The following is a 15,032-nucleotide window of genomic DNA, read 5'->3' as shown; positions in this document are numbered from 1 at the left end:
GGGTTGCCAACTGTGTGGTTGCTAGACAAATTAGCTGACTTGCGGGGCATTTTGAAGACAGGGCCAGGTTGAAGTAGCAACTAGGCCAGAGTGCCACTCCAGGCAAGCAGAAAGGTCCAGCTGGCAGGACTGGGCAGAAGATGTGGTCAGCAACTTGAGTCAAAGGTCAGACACAGTAGTCAGACAGGAAAGTAACAAAAAGCTAGTAAAGAGCAGGCCAGGGTCATGCACATAAAATCAACATCAGTGGAGTCCGTGGGAACAAGCCCAGGTCAGGGCCAGGGGAGAAGCAGAAAACAGGTCTAGAGGCAAGCTGGGTCTGTAACAGGAGATTCAAGGATGCAGAATACACAGGAGCAAGGAAAGCTGAAGATCAACCAACAATCTCTGAGCATATCTTCTGTCCTTGTATAGGTCATTTGGCAACAGCAATTGTTGAGAGAGTGCGCATCATGCCACATGTGTCAGCATCCATAGGGATGTGCCAGCATGCATGAGCGCGCTAAAGTAAACGGTGAGTGCAAAAAAATATTTTTAAATTCAAATGACAGTAATGTGCAGTCCTTCTTCCAGGATATATGGTGCGTGATTGACATACAGATCCCAGTGTCAACGATCGTAAATTAGTGCTGAATGCCAAACGGCACAAATCTGCCACCGTGTGCAATGGCCGCTCAACTCAAATCCAAGGATTATGCATATCAAACTATCAAAGCAATCTCCATATGATGTCATCCGTCAATGGTTATCGTACAATTACACCACAAAACACTTTCTGCTACTCATCCCATGTATGATAATACCACTTGTGTCAATGCAGCACTTGTAGTTTGATATGCATAATCTTTGGATTTGAGGTGAGCGGCTATTGCACACGGTGGAGGATGTGTGCCCTGTTTTGGGATTCAGCACTAATTGTTGACACTGGGACCTGTTTGACAATCACTCACCATTTATCCTGGAAGGAGGACTGCACATTATTGTCATTTTAGCCCTGGTTCACATTGGTGCGATTTGACATGCTATTTGACACGTAAAATCGCATGTCAAATCGGGATTGTATGGGGATGACTGGGGGGAGGGGCATGGCATGAACAGAAACGCTGATTGAGCGCACCGTGATCCCCAGTCTCCAGGATTGTATGGGGATGACTGGGGGGAGGGGCATGGCATGAACAGACACGCTGATTGAGCGCACCATGATCCCCGGTCTCCAGGAAGACAGGAAGACAGGTAGCGGTAGAGTGGCGGGCTCCTGACCGACAGAGGCATGTCCAAACGCCGCTGCACAGCTGCACATCCACTCAGCGGTGGAAAGAGCCAGGCAAATGGGCTTAGAGCCTCTACCTCACTGCGCAGAGCGTGGACACCAGGCGTACGGCAAAGAGAACGCCGGTCCAGGAGGAAAGGAGGCACGGCTCCCCGGACTTGAAGGGAGGAATAAGGATGGCCGGACACGATCCCCCTGCACAGGAGGAGCGGAGGAGCGGCTGGGTTTGGAAGGAGTAATATAACACCTGGTCAAGGCCATTCACCCCTCAGTTTAAAGCAATGCCTCACGATCCCGGAAGTGGATATCCCAGGAGAGGGTAGAGATCCCATGGCCCAAGCTTGGGAAGCTGCTGACACAGATGGGGAACATACAGGAATGGTTCTGAGTCTTCATGAGGTGGAAGGAATCCCAGGAGGGGTAGCTGAATATGTGGAAGTGGTGCGTCTGGGAGAAAAAGCTGGTAATACAAAGCCCAGCAGTGAACTTGCACAGACCAGTAAAGGACTTGTGATTAAACATGGAAAAGCCTCTACAGGGCAGGTGCAGTATGCCAACTCTCTGAACTGTGACTCTAATACAATTATATCTCAACCAGAGCTTACAGTGGATTGGGACTTAAGAGAACATTTAAGAGCACTCCCAACAAAGTTAAATACAATAAAGAGACTGCGCTTAGGACATGTATAAAGGTGTGCAGCCCCCCTAAAGAAACTCCACAGGTGTTTCAGAAATAGCTGTATATATATATGTGAAAGTGGGGTAATGGCGCTCCCTTGAGTTTAATCGGGCAGATATGTGGTGTGCTAAACCACCAATAATTAAAAATATATATAAACTCCACATACACCCTCCACGTCCGTGTGTGTGCAAATAAAAAATATATGAAATCTAATAATGTTGTAGCAGTGTGATAAGAGGGCTCTCCTGTTAAGCCCTATTTAGTGTGAAGTGGTAGGTACTTAATTAAATAAACTCAACATATATGTGTGCACATTCCAAGTAATATTCCGAAATAACCATAAGTGCCAATAAACAGGTTAATTGCAGGCTGGTTGAACACCCAATCCCACATTAGGCCTTTACCATAATTAACCCTATGCGTAAAACAAAAACAGAAACAAAAACAAAAGTGCTGGTTACCAACAATAACCTTATATTAATTACTAAGCATATTCATAGATAGTCCAAAATGTGTAAACCAGTCCGTGATTGTGAAATAAAACTCCAGTACAATGTGGAAGCACCCCAGCCAAAAAACTTGGAAACAGACTTAAATTTGTGACTTCAGTGCGTTCAGCGTTCTTGGTGACTTGGTGCTCCCCCTCAAGGGTCCCCACTCACCAGATCTATCCACCCCAGAGGGGTAACTCGCATAAGGAATGTGGTCTCTGCGATCCTCCTGCCGCCACGATAGGTAGGTTTCCCAGGAAAGTCCTCAGCATATGCAGATGGAGACGTTTTAATCACTCATGCAGAAAAAAGAGAGGAAAGATGGACTCCCATGGTGTAGTAATTGGATTTAATCCAAAAAGAAAACTTTATTTAAAACTTAAGAATAAAAAACTATAGTCCAGATCAACTGGCTATAGAGTTGGGCATCATACAAATAAAAACAAAAAAACCATGAAGTAATAGGCCCACCATTAGCCTAAGTATGCAGCAAAAAATGTGCCTTGCACAACCGCTCACATATATGTAACAAAAACCTGGCCGGGTAGCTCGTATCCCAAGGTGGAAGTAGGAAGAGCGTATGCGTTCCACCTGCGCTCCACCGGCCTAGTAAGCGGAAATGACGTAGCGTGCGTGGCGCCGTCGTACGCGTTTTGTCATAGACGTCCTCAGCGACAGTCAGTATGCCAACTCTCTGAACTGTGACTCTAATACAATTATATCTCAACCAGAGCTTACAGTGGATTGGGACTTAAGAGAACATTTAAGAGCACTCCCAACAAAGAAAGATATTCCGTTACTTATAACTGCTGTTGAAACATCATGTAAATAGGTGGTGAAGGGGTTAAGGGAGGATATAGGAGCATTGGGTCACAAAGTGGAAGAAATGGAAACGGGTCAGGAGGATATTAGACAGGTAGTGGCTGATATACAAGATGTGGCAAAAAATCATGAAGAAGTGTTAAATTCTCTGTTGGATCAAATGGATAATCATGGAAATAAAGACTGTAGGCAGAATATATACGTAGGGGCTTGCCTGAAATAGAACAACACACTCTTGGTCTCTCAAAAGAGACCAAGAGATGTCATTTGTAAAATGTACAGTTACCCAGTGACAGAAGCCATTATGAAAGCAGTCCACAATAAACCCATGGTTGACTTTGAGGGTGTACAAATAGCTCTGTTCCCAGATTTATCACATACAGTATCTCACAAAAGTGAGTACACCTCTCACATTTTTGTAAATATTTTATTATATCTTTTCATGTGACATTTATTATATCTGTTCATGTGACAACAGTGAAGAAATTACACTTTGCTATAATGTAAAGTAGTGAGTGTACAGCTTGTATAACAGTGTAAATTTTCTGTCCCCTCAAAATAACTCAACACACAGCCATTAATGTTTAAACCCCTGGCAACAAAAGTAAGTACACCCCTAAGTGAAAATGTCCAAATTGGGCCCAAAGTGTCAATATTAAGCGTGGCCACCATTATTTTCCAGCACTGCCTTAACCCTCTTGGGCATGGAGTTCACCAGAGCTTCACTGGAGTCCTCTTCCCCTCCTCCATGATGACATCACGGAGCTGGTGGATGTTAGAGACCTTGCACTCCTCCACCTTCTGTTTGAGGGTGCCCCACAGATGCTCAATAGGGTTTAGGTCTGGAGACATGCTTGGCCAGTCCATCAACTTTACCCCCAGCTTCTTTAGCAAGACAGTGGCCGTCTTGTAGGTGTGTTTGGGGTCGTTATCATGTTGGGATACTGCCCTGTGGCCCAGTCTCCGAAGGGAGGGGATCATGCTCTGATTCAGTATGTCACAGTACATGTTGGCATTCATGGTTCCCTCAATGAACTGTAGCTCCCCAGTGCCAGCAGCACTCATGCAGCCCCAGACTATGACACTCCAACCACCATGCTTGACTGTAGGCTTTGTACTCCTCACCTGGTTGCCGCCACACACGTTTGACACCATCTGAACCAAATAAGTTTATCTTGGTCTCATCAGACCACAGGACATGGTTCCAGTAATCCATGTCCTTGTTTTCAGCAAACTGTTTGCAGGCCTTCTTGTACATCATGTTTAGAAGAGGCTTCCTTCTGGGATGACAGCCATGCAGACCAATTTGATGCAGTGCGTGGCGTATGGTCTGAGCACTGACAGGCTTACCCCCCACCCCTTCAACCTCTGCAGCAACGCTGGCAGCACTCATACTCACGTCTATTTCCCAAAGACAACATCTGGATATGACACTGAGCATGTGCACTCAACTTCTTTGGTCGATCATGGTGAGGCCTGTTCTGAGTGGAACCTGTCCTGTTAAACCACTGTATGGTCTTGGCCACCGTGCTGCAGCTCAGTTTCAGGGTCTTGGCAATCCTCTTATAGCCTAGGCCATCTTTATGTAGAGCAACAATTCTTTTTTCAGATCCTTAGAGAGTTCTTTGCCATGAGGTGCCATGTTGAACTTCCAGTGACCAGTATGAGAGAGTGAAGAGCGATAACACTAAATTTAACACACCTGCTCCCCATTCACACCTGAGACCTTGTAACACTAACAAGTCACATGACACCAGGGCCGGAGAATGGCTAATGGGGCCCAATTTGGACATTTTCACTTAGGGGTGTACTCACTTTTGTTGCCAGCGGTTAAACATTAATGGCTGTGTGTTGATTTATTTTGAGGGGACAGCAAATTTACACTGTTATACAAGCTGTACACTCACTACTTTACATTGTAGGAAAGTGTAATTTCTTCACTGTTGTCACATGAAACGATAGAATAAAATATTTTCAAAAATGTGAGGGGTGTACTTACTTTTGTGAGATACCGTAGAACACTTAAGCAGTGAATAATGATTAAACCTCTGCTGGAAGCCCTACGGGCAGTTGATGTCAAATATCATTGGGGGTACCCCTTTAGGGTTATAGCAACACGAAATAGGAAAACAGCAACACTTCAAACTAAAGATGACCTGCAGCATTTTATAGAAGTGCTGGAGCTATCTCTGGTAGACTTTCCGGAGTGGAGATTGAATAACTGTATGTCATTGTTACATTATTATAATGTATGACCAGAACGATGACAACAGGTGCCAGTCAAAGGCAGACGGAAAAATCATTCAAACACACAGGATTATAATTTAGCCCCAGAAGGACATACCTGAATAGGGTGCGAGGTCAATAGGAAAGGAGTTAACAGCATAGAGTAAGAATGGGTAGAAGGGATTATATAGATGATATAAATTGTGGAGATATAGATGGGGGGAGGGGCGGGAGAGAAAGTGTTTTTTTTTCTCTTTCTTCTCTTCCTCCCTCTCCCCTTCTTCTCTACTTTTTGAATCCCTGACTCAAAATGCTGAAGAACTGTGAAATAATTATGGTATAGGAATATTAATGGAAGCCTGGGGAGCACGAGGTGTTTTGTTCATGTTTTTTTTTAAATTTCTCCCCCAAAAGGGCAGTCCCAAAGACAAGCGACTTTGTTTTCTGCCAAGCGGCAGCAGGGAAGGGGACTCCGGACACTGGTGATACACCACTGCCTGGACACGTCTTCCCCTTAGGGGGTAATATAACATTATGTTATTTGTCGTGGAAGTCTTTTGGTACGGTTTGTGGGGTTTTTTTTTTCTTTTTCTCTCTTTTGTTTTGTTTTCCCTTCCTCTCATCAGACACATCCAAGGGGAGAAAACCCAGAGGGTTGGAACAAATATCAACCAAGCGCAACAACATAATAAGAGACCCACGGAACTATATGTATTGAGACAATGACAGGTAGAATAAAGATTGTATCATATAATGTGAGAGGGCTTTGTTCATCTGGTAAGAGGGGCCGTCTCTGGCACGAACTGCGTCACATGAAGACAGAGATAGTGTTTCTGCAGGAGACGCACTTTGTGGCAGGGTCGGCCCCTTGTATGCCTCTTTTTCCATATAATCAATGGTTCCATGCACCATCAGTTCCAAGGAGTAGAGGAGTATAGCTATCATACAATAGCTATCCATAAATCATGTCCCTTGGTATCTACAGAAATATGAGTTGACCCTAAGGGTAATTTTCTCTTTGTTAAGGGTAAGATCCAGGGTCAGTGTTATATCTTCGCTACTATATATGCCCCCAAAAATCATACAGTTAAATTTATATTGAAAACTTTGGATATTCTGGGGAAGTTTAGGGAAGGTTTTTTGGTTGTGGGAGGGGATTTTAATATCACTTTGGATCCCAGTCTGGATACCTGTTCGGGGGGAAACCTTTTTGTCCCACAGAGCTTTAAGGCATATCAAGCAGCGCCTTCACTCTCTGCATTTGGTAGACAGTTGGAGGGTGCTGCATGAGCGAGACAGGGATTTCAGTTATTACTCCAAAACACATAATGCATATTCAAGGATTGACTTGTTGATGGTGGATCAGTATTACATGAACTATGTGTGCTCGTCCACTATCGAGTCAATCACTATATCAGACCGCGCTCCAATAAGTTTAACGATTTGTCCTGCATCGGTTGGTAGTATGGAACGAACATGGCGTTTGAATGACTCTATTTTGGATGATAAACAGAGTGCTGAGTCCCTGTCTCGCACATTAGCATTATATTTTGAAATTAATACATCTAGAGGGGTCAGAGTGCTGGGGGATATCTGGGATGTAGAGGGGTCAGGTTGCTGGGGGGACATCTGGGGTGTAGAGGGGTCAGAGTGCTGGGGGGATATCTGGGGTGTACAGGGGTTGCAGTGCTGGGGGGGATATCTGGGATGTAGAGGGGTCACAGTGCTGGGGGGATATCTGGGATGTAGAGGGGTCAGAGGGCCTGGGGGATATCTGGGATGTAGAGGGGTCAGAGTGCTGGGGGGATATCTGGGATGTAGAGGGGTCAGAGTGCTGGGGGGGATATCCTAGATGTAGAGGGGTAAAAGTGCTGGGGGGATATCTGGGGTGTAGAGGGATCAGAGTGCTGGGGGGATATCTGGGGTGCAGAGGGGTAAGAGTGCTGGGGGGGATATCTGGGGTGTAGAGGGATCAGAGTGCTGGGGGGATATCTGGGGTGTAGAGGGGTGAGAGTGCTGGGGGGATATCTGGGGTGTAGAGGGGTCATAGTGCTGGGGGGATATCTGGGGTGTAGAGGGGTCATAGTGCTGGGGGGATATCTGGGGTGTAGAGGGGTCAGAGTGCTGGGGGAATATCTGGGGTGTAGAGGGGTCAGAGTGCTGGGGGGATATCTGGGATGTAGAGGGGTCAGAGTGCTGGGGGGATATCTGGGATGTAGAGGGGTCAGAGTGCTGGGGGGATATCTGGGATGTAGAGGGGTCAGAGTGCTGGGGGGATATCTGGGATGTAGAGGGGTCAGAGTGCTGGGGGGATATCTGGAATGTAGAGGGGTCAGAGTGCTGGGGGGATATCTGGGGTGTAAAGGGGTCAGAGTGCTGGGAGGATATCTGGGGTATAGAGGGGTCAGAATGCTGGGAGGATTTCTGAGGTGTAGAGGGGTCAGAGTGCTGGGGGGATATCTAGGGTTTAGAGGGGTCAGAGTGCTTAGGGGATATCTGGGATGTAGAGGGGTCAGAGTGCTGGGGGGATATCCGGGGTGTAGAGGGATCAGAGTGCTGGGGGGATATCTGGGGTGTAGAGGGGTCAGAGTGCTGGGGGGATATCTGGGGTGTAGAGGGGTCAGAGTGCTGGGGGGATATCTGGGGTGCAGAGGGGTAAGAGTGCTGGGGGGATATCTGGGGTGTAGAGGAATCAGAGTGCTGGGGGGATATCTGGGATGTAGAGGGGTCAGAGTGCTGGGGGGGATATCTGGGGTGTAGAGGGGTCATAGTGCTGGGGGGATATCTGGGGTGTAGAGGGGTCAGAGTGCTGGGGGGATATCTGGGGTGTAGAGGGGTCAGAGTGCTTGGGGGATATCTGGGATGTAGAGGGGTCAGAGTGCTGGGGGGGATATCTGGGGTGTAGAGGGGTCAGAGTGCTGGGGGGATATCTGGGGTGTAGAGGGGTCAGAGTGCAGGGGGGATATCTGGGATGTAGAGGGGTCAGAGTGCTGGGGGGATATCTGGGATGTAGAGGGGTCAGAGTACTGGGGGCATATCTGGGATGTAGAGGGGTCAGAGTGCTTGGGGATATCTGGGGTGTAAAGGGGTCAGAGTGCTGGGAGGATATCTGGGGTATAGAGGGGTCAGAATGCTAGGAGGATTTCTGAGGTGTAGGGGGGTCAGAGTGCTGGGGGGATATCTAGGGTGTAGAGGGGTCAGAGTGCTGGGGGGATATCTGGGGTGTAGAGGGGTCAGAGTGCTGGGGGGATATCTGGGGTGTAGAGGGGTCAGAATGCTAGGAGGATTTCTGAGGTGTAGGGGGGTCAGAGTGCTGGGGGGATATCTAGGGTGTAGAGGGGTCAGAGTGCTGGGGGGATATCTGGGGTGTAGAGGGGTCAGAGTGCTGGGGGGATATCTGGGGTGTAGAGGGGTCAGAGTGCTGGGGGGATATCTGGGCTGTAGAGGGGTCAGAGTGCTGGTGGGATATCCGGGGTGTAGAGGGGTCAGAGTGCTGGGGAGGCATCAATCTAGCAGATATATTATATGCACAGGATAGCTTTGTTACTTTATGTATGTAGTATTTTCCCACTGTTTCTTTGCTGTACAGAATTAGTTAATGCCAAGCTCCACCCAAAAGGGGAAGCTCCGCTTGTCTGCCTCCTACCTACTTGATGTCTGTTTGATGTCTGTTTACCTGCGCTGTCTTCATTGTAGGGGCCCCAGAGCATTAATTTGCCCAGGGGCCCATGATGCTATTAAGATGGCCCTGCGTCAGATGTTTAAAAAGTGGATGTATCAGATAAGGCTAGCGAACCCGCTTACTACTTTTTAATTACGGTGTGCCAACATACCAGAGCCGGGCCACATTATCTGGTATGTATAAATTAGTTCTGATTGCCCAGTGTATAACAATTCCCTATTTTATTTGAGAATGGGAAAGAGAGATGGGTTATAATTTCACATCTGAACAAATTCAAAGACTGAACACACCATACTTCAAAAAGCTCCCATATAAAGGAAATGTCATATACATTTTTGACAAGATGGTACCGTACACCAGTCCGGTTGGCACAGATGTACCCATCGGCAGATGTTAACTGTTGGAGGGGATGCAACCAAAGGGGTTCATTTCTACATTTATGGTGGTTTTGCCCAAAGATCAAAGCATTTTGGGAGGCAATAGCACCATGGATCAAAAGAATGACACCCTGTGCATACTAGCTCACTATGCCTTTGGCAGGCCATACATGAGTCGAATTTCGAAAGAATTTTCTTTCGAAAATCTTATCTAAGAATTTTGTTCGTATTTCACACCATTAGTGGGCTGCAGCAACAGCCGATTTTCCTGCGGCAATCAAATTTCAGTAATCAGACATGTTGGAAATTTTTTGATTTTCTAATCAATGATGGGAGAATCGAGCGAGAAATGTTATCGAAAAAGAAATGCGCATGTGCAAGAAAAGTAAATTTCCGGAAAGAAAAGAAGATTCCCAGCCACGAAAATTCTTTTCTGTAGCAACATGAGGTGAAATTGAAGGCTTGGTTGGCGGAATTTCGAAAGCAGTGGTGGCACCATTGGATCACAAAACGCAGACATTTTCAAAAGAAAATTCTTTCAAAATTCGACAATGTATAGCCTGCATAAGTCTTGCAGGTTTTTTTTTTTTTTTTTATTATTTACAAACTATTTTTATTTGGTAAAAAAGGTGGTACAAAAAGCTTTGTCATATGCCAGATAAAAGTACAATACAGGTAGTTTACACATAGGAAAGAGCAAGATATACTTTGTGATATTTGAGGAATATAGTTTGCTTTAGTATATTAACTTTATAATATCATACAATATGCATATTTTAAATATATATCTCTTATAGTTTTCTTCAAATATATGTTAATAATAATATCATTCAGGGTTGAAAAATAGATTAGAAAAATTAAGCCATGGGTTCCATTTTTTTAATAAAAATGATTAGTGTTCTGTAGTGTGGGGAATATTTTTTTCCATTAGATTAATATTGTTAAATTCTGGATTTCAAGTGTTTTAATGGAACTGATGAGAATTTTTTTTTTTTTTTTTGTGGATTTACAACCACTTTAAGCTTTGACAATAAAACCTGGAAGCTGATTGGTTTCTATCTGGTAATAATCTGGTAATAATCTGGTGGCTGCACCAGATCATTATTATTATTATTATTATTATTATTATTATTATTATTATTATTATTATACAGGATTTATATAGCGCCGACAGTTTATGCAGCGCTTTACAACATTAGCGCAGACAGTACAATTACAATACAATTCAATACAGGAGGAATCAGATAGCCCTGCTCGTTAGAGCTTACAATCTAGGAGGGAGGGTCAAGTTATACAAAAGGGTAATAGCTGTGGGGGATGAGCTAATAGAGAAAATAGTGCAGTTGTTAGATGGAGGCAGGATAGGCTTCTCTGAAGAGGAACGTTTTCAGGGATCGCCTAAAAGTGGATAAGTTTGGAGACAGTCTGACAGATTGGGGTAGGGAATTCCAGAGGATGGGCGAGGCTCGGGAGAAGTCCTGGAGGCGGATATGGGAGGAGGTGATGAGGGAGCTAGAGAGCAGGAGGTCTTGGGAATGTGCAAGCTCAAATGCTGTTTTTTATTTTCCTTGCATGTCCCCCTCGCATCTACAGCGACTGCACTTCCAAGTGCACTTTGCACTTGTAGTTTGCACTTGTAGTGCAAAGTGGATTTGCCTTTCATAAATAAGCCCCAATGTTTACCTTTGAGATAGACCGACAAACAGACAGAAATTGGGCAGACTCGATGGACGGTGGACCACTTGTTTTTTTTTCTGCCATAATTCTTTTATCTATTATGTGCCAAAGTTGCAAAACTTGGTTCAGGCGTTATGATCTGCTTTACCTTCCATCACAAAGGGATAGAGCTTTAGCCTTTCCTACTAAAGTCTTTTCAGGCTGTTGTCCTGCAGCATATCTCTTACGCACTCCAGATGGTGAAAGCTGCGTGCACAGCAAACGATACTAAACACTTTGAAACAATGGTGCTTTTGTGTCACAGCTTACATAAAAAGCAAGCATGCTCAGACACAATAGTGTTCAGAGTGGAGGAATGAGACACAGCGTAACATAAACACAAAAGAGGAGCCTGGAAGCTAGTAGTGATAAAACAAAGTGAAACCAAAACAGAGGAAAGGAGGAGGAGCTGAACTGGCAGCAGACAGGAAGAGCTCCCCTTCCAATCACATTGTCCCTGCCTGAGCCAATAGACATTGCTGTTAGCTCTGCCTCGCTCACCACTACAAGGACTGGCACAGCGTGCAGGAAGGAACCAAGCATGGCATTCCTGAAGAAAAGAAAACTTGACAGAACTGAGCAGGACAGTGAGTACTTCCAGTGTTACTCAGACATCACAGTTCATGAAGAAATGCTCTCAGACACCGTGCGAACAAATGCATACAAGACAGCCATATTTCGCAGCCAGGACTGTTTCGTTGGCAAAACCGTGCTGGACGTCGGCGCTGGCACAGGTATCCTTAGTATATTCTGCGCGCAGGCAGGGGCAAGTAAAGTCTACGCAGTGGAAGCCAGCACCGTGTCCCAACTGGCGTGCGACATTGTAAAACAAAATGGAATGGAGGGTAAAATAGAAGTGATCTGCAGCCCGGTGGAAAATGCCAATATACCAGGTGAAGTAGATGTTATTGTCAGCGAATGGATGGGGTACAGTCTTATGTATGAATCGATGCTAAGCTCTGTGTTATATGCCCGTGATAAATGGCTTAAACCTGGTGGTCTGATATACCCATCCCACGCGGATCTCTTCATTGTGCCTATTAACGACACTGCAGTGGAGGAGCGGCTGGACTTTTGGAGCGGAATGAAGGACGTGTATGGAGTTGACATGTCCTGCGTGGAAACTTTTGCACGTAAATGCATCATGGGTCAAGACATGGCTGTGTGCCCAATATACCCGGAAAATGTGCTCTCTCACCCTGTAAAGTTTGCCACTTTGAACCTTGCCACTGTCACGCAGGATGACATTGCTAACGTCACAGGTTCCTTCAGGTTCTGCTGCTATGGTTCTTCCTTGATGCATGGATTCGCTGTCTGGTTCTCTGTCAATTTCCCAGTAGAGAAAGGACTTACGTTATCCACATCTCCTTATGGTCAAGAGACGCACTGGAAGCAAACGGCGCTGTACCTGGAGGAAGAAGTACATGTAGAGCAGGATACAGAGATTTCTGGGGACATCCGCATGTCACCTTCTGAAAGCAATGGAAGACACTTGTGTGTGTCTATCACTTATTCTATAGATGGTGGTGCCCGTAAGACAAGGAACTTCCAGATGGGAAATTGATAACTGTGTGGGAAAAATAAGATGTGGTCATTGCAAACATTTTTTTTTAATAAAAACACATTATAAACAAATGTTCTTTTAAAAAAAAATAATACTGCTTTAACATAATTTTTTTTTTTTCGTTTAGAGTAAGGAAGGGTTAGAAGGTCTATTTTTTTTTATTGATATCTGTGTCCCCAGTGGTGAAATTCTGCTTACTTGTTCTGTGGTCACAAAGGCAGGAAGTAAGTGAAAACCCCAGACATACAGATGAAAATAAAAATCTTGCAGAGGTTCTAACACCCAAGACCATCACTTTTAGATGGGGTTAGGCTTTAAGTATTGGATTCTTGTGGGAAGAGTTCTAGCAGATTTTTGGTGTTGTGTGTCCCAGGTGGGGAGATTTTTCCTTATTTCCTGCCCCAATGCCTGGTGGTCACAGGACAAGAAGTGTGGGGAAATCTCAATCTTAAAGAGGAGCTCCAATCTCCTATGTAAAAATTAAAAGTCAGCAGCTACAAAAACTGTAGCTGCTAACTTTTAATAAACAGCCACTCACCTGTCCCATGATCTAGTGCTGTTCTCAGTGCAGCTGTTTTCACCCTGTGTCTCTCCGGTGCCGACATCTTTACTATGGGCACCCAGTTATGACACCTTGCAGCTTCACAGCTGGGTGCCCACGGCGAATGCGCAAGTAGTGCTGTGCACTGTGAATGGTCCCACAATTGTTTGGGACCTGTCACGTGTCCCAGAAAACTGTGGGAGGGAACGGGGGAGGAGAAATTCCACGCCTAGGTGGCCTGAGTGGAGGTGGGAACAGGTAACTGTCAAAATTTGATACCCACCCCTCCTCCCCAAAAGCACCATTTCACAAGCAGGAGCAAGGTACGGTAAGAGGCCCTAAAGCAGAACTTCCCTTTTGGATGGAGCTTTAAGCTGGCTATACATTATGCAATTTTCTTATTCAAGTTCCTTTAGATTTACCTTTATCTCTGTAGTGTAAGGGCCTGAACTGAACATAAATTGAAAGTGTTTAGGTTTGACTTCATATTATACTGTATGTTTTGGTAAAGCCAAGGGAAAATTGTACAATTCAATTGTATAATGTATGATCAGCCTAAAGCTATCCAAAGATGGTTTCACATTGCCCTGCTGCAGTTTGGCTGGGGGCAGCACAGCATACCCATGATTTTGGTGTGGGTTACTCGTGCTTTCTCATATACTTCTATTAGATTGTGTGTTTTTGGTGTGTTTTTTGAAAGCGTATCAAAGATGCAGCATGCAGGACTTTTGGTGTGTGTTTACCAGCCCTTACAAGTCTCATCCCCACCATGTGACTAGACTGAAAGAAGAAGAAGAAGCAAACTGATAAACTCAACAAACGGTCACTCTTCTCTCTCCTCCTATCAGCATGCTCCTTGCACTGCAGCACAATCACTACTACTCTTTGTGTTGCTTTTCCCTCCCAGTCTGAATTCTGCTTTACGTGGAATGGAAAAATGATTGCTTAATTTGTGTCTTTCTTGTAGTTTAGCAAAAAAAAAAAAAAAAAAAAAAAAGGTTTTGACTTGAGTACAAACATTTGTATGAAAATTCTCAGTATATTTGATGAATTGGCGAATGTGATTCGAAAGTACTTCAGAATTTCTTTTGCTTTTAACTCTTGATTTTCTATAAATTGACTTTCCTAAACAAAAATTAAATACAAACAATGTTAGAAATTAATTTGTTTGAGAAAAAATTTCCATCCTGTTTCTTCAAATTTGCTCATCACTGCAATCAAAAATGACACTGACAGGGAAAGGGTTAACATTAGGGGCGATCAAGGGGTTAAATGTGTTCCCTGCAGGTGTTTTCGAGCTGTATGGGGGATGGGCTGCCTGGGGAAACACACAGATCTGTCTTCCTATATAGCAGAAAGAAAGGATCTGTGTGATCTCCCCTGTCAGAACGGAGATTTGCCTTGTTTTCACAGGCAGATCCCTGTTCTGTCACTGCGGGGAACAATGGCGAGTGGCAGACGGACATCGAGTCTGCCCCACCCGCTGATTGACTCCCCCCGCTGGCCAGTGGGCGCGCACCCACAATATAAAATTCCCGGGTCCACGTACAATGATTTGCACGAACGAGCCGACCTGCCATAGTACAGTGACGGCGGCTGGTTGGCAAGTGGTTAAAATCAGTCCCTGCTCTCAAGGAGCTTGCAATCTAAGGTCACACCTC

The 15,032-nt window shown here is 45.1% G+C and overlaps 2 protein-coding genes across 2 annotated transcripts in view; both read left to right on the top strand.

The window, feature by feature from the left end:
- Window positions 1-15,032, top strand: part of NTNG1 (netrin G1) — a 527,102-nt gene that overhangs the window by 17,651 nt on the left and 494,419 nt on the right. The window lies entirely within an intron of this gene.
- Window positions 11,701-13,782, top strand: PRMT6 (protein arginine methyltransferase 6). The gene has a single exon (XM_073592990.1). The coding sequence runs from the start codon at window positions 11,808-11,810 to the stop codon at window positions 12,828-12,830; it is 1,023 nt and encodes a 340-aa protein (XP_073449091.1). The 5' UTR covers window positions 11,701-11,807; the 3' UTR covers window positions 12,831-13,782.

The sequence above is a fragment of the Aquarana catesbeiana genome, linkage group LG07 (genome assembly GCF_042186555.1).
Source record: "Aquarana catesbeiana isolate 2022-GZ linkage group LG07, ASM4218655v1, whole genome shotgun sequence".
NCBI lineage: Eukaryota > Metazoa > Chordata > Amphibia > Anura > Ranidae > Aquarana > Aquarana catesbeiana.
This window is presented reverse-complemented; position numbering and strand designations above follow the sequence as displayed.